The 10071-nt window shown below is 39.2% G+C and overlaps 1 protein-coding gene across 2 annotated transcripts in view; it reads right to left on the reverse strand.

Annotated features, from left to right (window-relative positions):
* Window positions 1–2957: 2957 nt before the first annotated feature.
* znf362a (zinc finger protein 362a) overlaps window positions 2958–10071 on the reverse strand; it is a 14253-nt gene continuing 7139 nt past the window's right edge. For both annotated transcript variants that reach the window (XM_068712264.1, XM_068712263.1), the window contains exons 5-9: window positions 9498–9825; window positions 7938–8162; window positions 4715–4793; window positions 4441–4599; window positions 2958–4337 (exon numbers count right to left, since the gene is read on the reverse strand). In XM_068712264.1, the coding sequence (XP_068568365.1) occupies window positions 4218–4337; window positions 4441–4599; window positions 4715–4793; window positions 7938–8162; window positions 9498–9825 (911 nt within the window). In that variant the 3' untranslated portion in view covers window positions 2958–4217. The remainder of the gene's footprint in view (window positions 4338–4440; window positions 4600–4714; window positions 4794–7937; window positions 8163–9497; window positions 9826–10071) is intronic.

A 10071-nucleotide genomic window follows, 5' to 3' on the forward strand; every position in this document is an offset into this window, starting at 1 on the left:
CACGATACTGATTTCCACACCCTAAACACGCCCATTAGCGTTATGATTATTTCATCACATGGAGCCGTTTGTGACAACATCGGAGTGGTGATAATTCTCATATTGATAATGAGTTTAGATAGATAGATAGATAGATAGATATACTAGTACTTTAACGATGGAAGCTTTGAAATAGCTCCAAGCGATCTTTACTCATATCAACCCTGAATCAGTCATTGAACAGTTCCTGACTCCAACGTGTATGTAAATCCCTCCTGACAAGGCTTGTTTCAGGGTTTTGTTCAAAAACTGTGTTATGAGCTGTCAGCCGTTTCACAAAAGAGTAATTTCCCCTTTAAACTTCTGGGATGGTTTCATTTACATAACTGGCTGAGGCAGATGTGAAATCATCCAACATTTCATAAAAAAAAAGCAAAATATTAGAAAAGACTCAAAAAAATGTTCCAAATTCAATGAATCTGTTATCTGTGTATTCGTTTTTTCTTCTTCCGTACCCTGTTAATCATCTTATAACTCCCATTTGTCTTGTTTCCCTTTGAAGGGCCCCACCTCTATGAGAAACACTGGACTAAACCGACTGACTATTAGTCAGAGCTAGCTCCACCTCAAGCAGCCGCAACAGTAAAATGCTGCTTTCTATTACATTGATGCATCAATATTAATAATCTAACAACGCCATTTAGAATAGTGTTTCAGTAACATGGGCTTTTCTGCTGCAGAATGAGCACTTTTGACACTTTAAGTACATTTAGCTGACAGTACTTTGTTCTATTAGTGCTTCTACTGTAAAGAAAGGATCAATGACTAGCCTGGTGATTGTTTAGGATGTAAAGGATCACACCAGTATTTCTTGCAAGTTTTAGTCCCACAACTATTTATTTACGTATTATATTGTATTCCTGCTGACCATTTTTTCCCCCTCTTTTTTTCCTCCAGATTGTATAAATATCAATTAGCAGACAATAAGCATCAGGTCTACATTGGTATTATTAATTATTGATTGTTTTCCATGGTACTGCAGTTAGAGTGCAGACTGAGTTGAAAAGCCTGCACTATGTTGCCTCAGAACAATAACATTACTGTGCTGGAACACACAACTGAAGTTTTAAGAGTCTGCTAATTGACTTTCATATCAAATGGCAGCTAATGGAAATGGTGTTTTGAGATGCAAAAAAAAAAACACTTTAAGGGAAAGGAAATGCCACAGAATGGTTTGCAATGACGTGAGGTACAATTTGTAGGAAATTAGCTCAAACATCCAAAGTGACATGTAGTAATAATGAGTCTAATGATAACTTAATGTTTCCAGCACTTTTCAAAAACAAGCTACAAAGTAAGTTACAAAGACATAAAACCAGATACAAGATGAACAAATCATTAAATAGGATTCAAATAACAAACGAGGTTCCTTAGTATTTTAAGCCATTGTTTATTTTCTTCTTTTATTTTCATTTGCTCTGTGCTGATGTGGTCAAATACAGTTTTTTTTTTAAATCTTTGCATAAACCCTAAAATCTTTGCATAGATCCTAAAATCTTTGCATAGATCCTAAAATCTTTGCATAGATCCTAATCCTAATGTGCAGGTTACATAGACACACAGTTGGCAGGAATGGCGACTTCCTTCTCTGCTTAGACTTTACTCCACTATACTTTTACATTGCAAATAGTTGTTTGCTGCTATATTGATGGACTGAATGTTGTATGTTGTTCCTTTAAGCCTTGGTTTCACCGACCTTCCTGTTTGGGGTTTATAGTCAGTCTACAGACTGAAATTGTCACAAGATAAATTTGAGTGGTCCTGAGATGATTAGTGAAGTACAAATAACGAAAAGTTCTGATACACACATTTGTCGTTATTGCTCTTAAACTTTTCTCTAATCATTGTTTTTTGGGAAAAATTGCAGGGTTTTACCCCTTTGAGCCTCAAAGAGCTGAGAAGTTAAAAGGGGAAATATCTTTTTGGTACAACTCATAGAAACGTGCCAAGAAGCCACAACCAGACACAGCTTTCATAATCCAAAAGGTTGGAAACCACCATTGTATTTTAAAATTTCATCATATGTTTTTTTTTTTTTACGTTAAATTGTAATCAGTAAAGTAACAAACAACTAACACTGTGAAACAAATGTAGTGGATGATCGGTTATACGTGTAAAGTAACTTAATAAGTACAGTATAAGTATCTTGAAATTGTATTGAAGCACAGTTCTTGAGTAAATGTACCTAGATACATTCACAGAGAGCATTCAGTATTTCATATTCACTCACTTTTACCTCGTTCTCTACCAACTCCTGAGAAAAATGTGTCTCAGAAACTGCTAAATGCTCCACTGTGTTCAACTAAATTATATACATTTATATATGTTTTATTTCAAAATGCCAATTTCTGTTTTGTTTTTTTCCAAGACATACTATTTTTTCAAGTCACCTTTTATTCCATAATGCCAATTAAGAGGCTCCACACTCTACACAGGATACAGCCTGTGGAAGTTGTAGTAGGCTGTTTGTCACTCCCTCAACTGTCGCCAAGATGAATCTGCACCGGAATACATTTTATCTCTCATGCATGGCTTCATGTGAAGCACATTTTGTTTATCACAGGTTAACACAATCTCTCTTCACACAGACACTTCCTTCCTCTTTTGCTGCTACTTAACCGCCAATGTTCCTCATCAATGCCAACTGAAACATTATACTCTCTCTGTTTCAGTGGTCGACTATGTTTTCACTCCACTTTTGGGTGGAGTGAAAAGAGTAACCCAACACCTGTGGCAATATAGAAAGGGTCTGATGACCCTTCTGTTCGCCAGCATTAAGAAGGCATGCTGAAAGAGCATCCTTTACCTCGTTATACCGTTCAACTCGTTTTGCAGTACAACCACTTTACAATCAAAGAACACATAAAGCTTTTCACCATTACTTGTAATTATAGTTATTTATTATAAAAACAGGTTGACAGTTAATACAGTTTATTTACAGTATATATCATGCTATGAAATAAAAGCAAATGTAAAGTGATAAAACAACAGCGTAGAGAGTTGTAACAAATTAAGGCTTAAATGCATATAAAATGTCAACGTTTTCAGTCATAAAACAATGGCAAAAAGGAGTATTTAAAGACGTGTGATGCTTCAGTTGCACATTATAGCAGAAAACCAAAAAGATGGACCTCATTATTAATGCTTTCCAGGAAAGTAACACATCTGTCTGTGTGGTGTAACATTTCAGTCTTGCCGCTGCATTTATTCATTTGCTCACCCACAGTGGACCAAAAAATCAAAGAGTGCACGATTCAATTTAAGGTTAACACTGTAATATTTGATATTGTGGTGAATCTGGCACGATAAATGCATATAAATTATCATATTTTTAGTTTTTTTGTGACTGTTAACACATTTTTGATTTACTCAGAAGCGCTCACAATCATCTCATCAATTAAAGTTTCAATTCAGTTTTTTTTTTGCTTGGTTTGTGTGATTCTTTTGTTCCTTGCTATTTAATTTAGGAGACCTTCAGCACTGATTCAACTTGAACAGAAGAAAGCTGAGGACTGCCTTGAGCCTTTTTCCATCACATTTCAACAAAAGCAAATGTATCGATTCGTCTAATTATCAGTCACACGTCATGACTATGTAGGCGCCAGGGTCAAGAATACTGTAATGAAAATGTTATGGCCATGTGATTGGTGAAACATTGCAAACACTGACATAACAAGTGGCAAGATATACATGAATATGCATTATATAAGCATTCTCCTTTATGCTCAGCTAATGGAAGACTCTTTCAGATGCAAATATATTTTTCTTTGCAAATACTTGAGTAAAGAAAGTAATGGACCATATAAAAAAAGACGATGTTATCTTGTTATTACACAAAAAGTTTAAAAAGATTTTCCATGTACTGTAGCTGCCTGGAGCAATACTCTTCCCCCCTCCCCCCCCCCCACCCCCCTGTGTAGTCACATAGAAAACGACATTTTTAGGCCTGTCATTTCCTGGCCTGAAAGTGCTGAGAAGTCATCTTTGGATGTCCCCGATAATACTATCTGGTCAGCAAGAAAGGAAAGGAGGATCCACTCATTAAAAGAGCACCTCTTCAGAAGATACTTGTACAATCTGGCACGTTTGGAACCCGTTAACGGGTTCAAAGTTCATAAGAGGAGCGCAGATATCACAGGAATCGTCTCTGATGGGAGGGCAGGAGACGGGTGAGGAGCTCAGATGAGGGAGATCCGTATAGGGATGCTGGGAGATTCTGTCCTGTGCTGGGGGGAGTGATGGGACACCACGTGTTCCACCATAGTGTGTTTGGACATGTGTTTTATAAGGTAAGTCTCCTGGAAAAAAAACAACAAAAAAACAAAGACAAACACTTTTTTGACATCGCCGCTGCAGTCAGCTCAGATTTGAAGAAAATGTTACTTTGGATTTCCAACTCACCGACGTGTACGCCCTGCCGCACATACTGCAGCAGTAGGCCTTGGCGTTTTTAATGGCGTGTGCGGACATGTGGATCTGCAGCGAGGAAGAGTCTGAATAGGCACGGTAACAGTTGGAACATTTGAAGGGCTTGTCTTTGTTGTGCTGCCTCTGGTGAGACTTGAGCAGGGGGGAGAAAAACATGTTGAAAATGAGTCACCTTGCCTCACAGTGTAAGCTGTGGGGAACGGGGTTGGTTAAACAGGTGGCCTAGGATTTAACAGTTAATGTTTACCTGCAGATTAGATAGCTGAGTAAAAGCCTTTTCACATCCTGGGTGGAGGCATTTGTAAGGCCGATCGCCTGTGTGGATTCTGAAAAATGATGCATACATTAGATTTGAAAAGAAAAAGCGGCCATCGCAGAGTAAACAAGGGCACCGCTACACCTCTTCTACACTGCATGCCCCTCCCTAACTAACAAAACTGGACACAGCAACCTGAAACTACAGTTCCTACTACAAGTTATTTCAAAAGGGTCAGTTCACCAAAATTACAAAAAAATGCCGTCAACTTCAAGATTACATTTTCTCCCTTCTAGTAGAAATGCGTGACACAATCATTTCTGAGATCTCTACCATTTTATCGGTGCTGCTAACAGATAAGTTTGCAATTTTTGTCTTATCACTACCACCGTTCTGTCGTAAAATTCGCGGGTATTTGCCCATACCGCCTATGTTGAAACAGGTTTTTCTCGCTGTAATCGTTTCCCCTGTTCAGACTGGCCATGAAAAGAATAATCCCAACTGCTCTTCCAGTGACGCAGGGGACAACATCCTCAGCTCTCTTAAGTTTATCTGAGAAAAGACTTTATTCATTAACAGGGAAATTGTTTTGCAGCAGTTGCTGACATTGAAAAAATTGTGCACCTATCATTTAAACATTGTATGACACACAATTAATGAAGCAAGTGATCAGCTCTTCAAAGTGTCACTGATTTCTTTTTCAAAGATCATAGATAAAGGAATTGTTTTTGTACATCTGACTTCATGAATAGAGAATGTCTCCACTAAACCTAAGAGACAATTCTACTGTTTATTGTACGGACACTAATGACAACATTGTCTCTGTTAAATCGAGCAATGGGAAATTTCCCAAAACACATTTGAATATAAAAACTCAAAGAAAATGTGGTCAGTTTTTTCAATGAAGTCTTTACAAAAAGTACCATTTTGATGTTTAATGTTAAACCTTTTATTAAGACGCTCATTAGAAGGGTAAATGTGACATTGTCTTCTTCAGAATCAGTGTTTTTTCTGGAGGATACATCCCAGATCACACTGTCAGCAGTTTTCATAGAAACTACAGTATATCTTAAGTAAAAGAGTTTCTAGGAAAGCGATTCACAATTGGGGAACTTCTCTGAAACAGAAACTATCTCTATGGCTACGGCAGAAATCATCAAAGGGAAGTGATTTGGGTGAACTGACCTCAAATACAAGGAACCTTCTGTCAACATACCATTTTCAAGTAACACAATTTATACCTCTGATACCTGCAGGGAAGTTTACATTTTAAACCCTAATAAAGTTCATAGTCTGTGATTTAAAGTATGATGCATGAAGCATTTTAATAATTTTCCACCACAGCTTACTATTTCTCTGCTCATTAGGAAACAGAACATTATAGCTATATATATATATATATATATATATATATATATATATATATATACACAGTTGTGGTCAAAAGTTTACATACACTTGTAAAGAACATAATGTCATGGCTCTCTTGAGTTTCCAGTTATTTCTAAAACTCTGATTTTTCTCTGATAGTGTGATTGGAACAGATACTTCTTTGTCACAAAAAACATTCATGAAGTTTGGTTCTTTCATGACTTTATTATGGGTTAACAGAAAAAGTGATCAAATCTGCTGGGTCAAAAATATACATACAGCAGTGCTAATATTTGGTTACATGTCCCTTGGCCATTTTCACTTTAATTAGGCGCTTTTGGTAGCCATCCACAAGCTTCTGGCAAGCTTCTCGTTGAATCTTTGACCACTCCTCTTGACAGAATTGGTGCAGTTCAGTTAAATTTGATGGCTTTCTGACATGGACTTGTTTCTTCAGCATTGTCCACATGTTCTCAATGGGATTTTAAGTCAGGACTTTGGGAAGGCCATTCTAAAACCCTAATTCTAGCCTGATTTAGCCATTCCATTACCACTTTTGATGTGCGTTTGGGGTCATTGTCCTGTTGGAACACCCAACTGCGCCCAAGACCCAACCTTCGGGCTGATGATTTTAGGTTATCTTGAAGAATTTGAAGGTAATCCTCCTTCTTCATTATCCCATTTACTCTCTGTAAAGCACCAGTTCCATTGGCAGCAAAACAGCCCCACAGCATAATACTACCACCACCGTGCTTGACGGTAGGCATGGTGTTCTTGGGGTTAAAGGCCTCACCTTTTCTCCTCCAAACATATTGCTGGGCATTGTGGCCAAACAGCTCGATTTTTGTTTCGTCTGACCACAGAACTTTCCTCCAGAAGGTCTTATCTTTGTCCATGTGATCAGCAGCAAACTTCAGTCGAGCCTTAAGGTGCCACTTTTGGAGCAAGGGCTTCCTTCTTGCACGGCAGCCTCTCAGTCCATGGAGATGCAAAACACGCTTGACTGTGGACACTGACACCTGTGTTCCAGCAGCTTCTAATTCTTGGCAGATCTGCTTTTTGGTGGTTCTCGGTTGACTCTTCACCCTCCTGACCAATTTTCTCTCAGCAGCAGGTGATAGCTTGCGTTTTCTTCCTGATCGTGGCAGTGACAAAACAGTGCCATGCACTTTATACTTACAAACAATTGTTTGCACTGTTGCTCTTTGGACCTGCAGCTGCTTTGAAATGGCTCCAAGTGACTTTCCTGACTTGTTCAAGTCAATGATTCGCTTTTTCAGATCCATGCTGAGCTCCTTTGACTTTCCCATTGTAGCGTTTGTGGGCGTTTGTATCCAGTGAGCCCTATTTAAATGGCCTCAGAGAAGTCACCAGCTGTAGTCACTCATAATCACTCACAAGAAGTTAAGAGGCTATGCTATGAAGCTCATTTCATTGACACAACTTTCTAAGTCACCAAAATTGCTAATTCATGTTGCTGTATGTATATTTTTGACCCAGCAGATTTTGTCACTTTTTCTGTTAACCCATAATAAAGTCATGAAAGAACCAAACTTCATTAATGTTTTTTGTGACAAAGAAGTATCTGTTCCAATCACTCTATCAGAGAAAAATCAGAGTTGTAGAAATAACTGGAAACTCAAGAGAGCCATGACATTATGTTGTTTACAAGTGTATGTAAACTTTTGACCACAACTGTATATATATATATATATATATATATATATATGTGTGTGTGTTATTTAGCAGGATTGATGCTGCACAACACAATACATTTATGCTCATAATAGCAATAACATGACAAAAAAGAAAACGTAATGGACGTGCTGTGATGAGATCAGACCTGGTGTGTTGCTGCAGATGGGAGAGTTGGCGAAAACATTTCTCGCAGTAGGAGCAGCGGTAAGGCTTAATGCCCAGGTGTATGCGCAGGTGCTGGGCCAGGTACGAAGCGTTCGCAAAGGACTTAGTGCAGTGGGGACACTTGTGAGCCTTTGCCTCTGTGTGCGTTTTGGAGTGGATCTGCATGTCTGACTTGGAGAAGAAGGTCAGCGGACAAACTTTACACCTGTATCAAGGACACAGCGACACAGACAGAGAACACATGTAAAGGACACGCACAGAGACCCAAGCATATATATATTTCATGCTGCTACATATGACTACAGATTTCTTCTATTTACATAACATCTATAGCTACCAGTTACACTGCAGCTAAATATTTTATATACAAAACACATGATCAGCTCATATCAATCTACTGCATAATACTGAAATATAATGTACTGTATAGCACGGTGAGCGCTTAAACCTCCAATAAACATAAGAAACAAGCTGTAAAACATCACACTGACATATGATCACCGTTAAAGTTGACACATCCAGGAGATAGAGAGCAACATTATCATTCATTTGGGGTCTGTTTGTGTCTGACTGGCCAATATTTTTTCTAGTCTCTTTCAGCTCCATAGGGAAATATCTGTCTCTTAAGCTGCTAAATGCTCCACTATGTGTTTAGTTGCTAACTGAGTCTGTCTGCCGTTTGGTGCTGAGCAGGTGGTCTACTGTATGTACAGTGTACCGTACAGTGAGTTTTTGCGGCTTGTTCGCTGAACACAACCGCCTGCTTGTGACTGAAAGTGAAAATAGGGAACGAAACAGTAAAGTTGTGGCCAGAAAACCAGCTGCAAATTATCTGTGGGGCTCATCACTAAGTGCAACTCCTTTCACATTAGACTGTCTCGTGATTCATTGTTAATGTGGATTACAGCCGCTTTAAGGAACATTTGGAAATCAAAACTTTTTAGTAGTTTTCTTGCATTTCTACTTGTACCCAAGTAAAGAATACGTCTTCCCTCACCAGAGTCTGTGATTGGTTAATCTCAACCCCCAGCTGATGCTGAGTGCCATGTAAACTGAGAGGACAAGAGAAGGCCATGAACATGCTGACAGTTCTCATCCTTTATTTCCTCAGTTGATACCTTAGGGAGGCATGATGGGGTGCCTTTGGAAATCAGATGTATTTTTCCCACAGTATGTTATTTTGTGCATTAATATTCTATGTTTTCTTTTAGGAATGGTATTAATATTGTTCACTAGTGTGCTGTGTTCTGTTACCCTACTTGTTCTATATGACCAGTTCTGGGGCTGCCTTTATGTTTAGGTGAGCCAAGACAATTCTCCAATCTGGTGGACATTCAGTTTAAATTGTATTCCTTTTTTTCTATATTGTAGAAATAATCAATAATCACTATATTTCCTCCTTTTTTAGGAGTAAAGGGAGATTTGAAACCTGCTGTATCTACTGGACTGCTAATTATCTGAAAACAACTGTGAGCCATGAGTCAGATGCACTGCACCGTGGTTATCTATGCATCTATCTTTAGAAAAAGTCCTTTCTAACCTGTAGGTTTTTCCTGGTTTGCTAGTGATGGTGACACAGGACTGGTCGTTGCCTGAGGCCAGGATTGGGTAGGGGACCACCAAAAGAGACGACCCGTTCTCTGCTTTGATCCTCTTACGCCCTCGTTCCTCCTTTGGAGGAGGGCCGAGGAGTCCCACGAGGCCCCCGTTGTTTTTCCCGTGCTCCATGCCGTGGCCGCAGGCCAAACCTGAGATGAGGTGAGGTGTGGGGGCTCCACCCAGCCGGCTGTGGCTGCTCAAGGTGGGTGTGGTGGGGCTGATGATCTCGGAAGTGTTGAGGTTGCCTGTTCTGGATGCCAGCGCCACACCTGTTGAACGCAAAAGGTGAGGAGAGTCAGCCATGCGAACTGTAGCAACACGGACAAACAGCTGCTAACTAACAGAGATATAAAATGGACATATTGTAGGATGGTTAGTAAGGCTATAGTGATATCACTCTCCTGTGTAGCGACTTTAGGTTAAAGTCATTTAGTCTTAGTCTACCTCCTACATATACGTACAGCACAGAGAAGTCAAAGTGTCCCCACATTATTTCCAGAGCTAATGATGACCAG

The sequence above is a fragment of the Cebidichthys violaceus genome, unplaced genomic scaffold (assembly GCF_023349555.1).
Source record: "Cebidichthys violaceus isolate CVI_PGR_0920_01 unplaced genomic scaffold, fCebVio1.0.p SCAF_17, whole genome shotgun sequence".
Lineage (NCBI taxonomy): Eukaryota > Metazoa > Chordata > Actinopteri > Perciformes > Stichaeidae > Cebidichthys > Cebidichthys violaceus.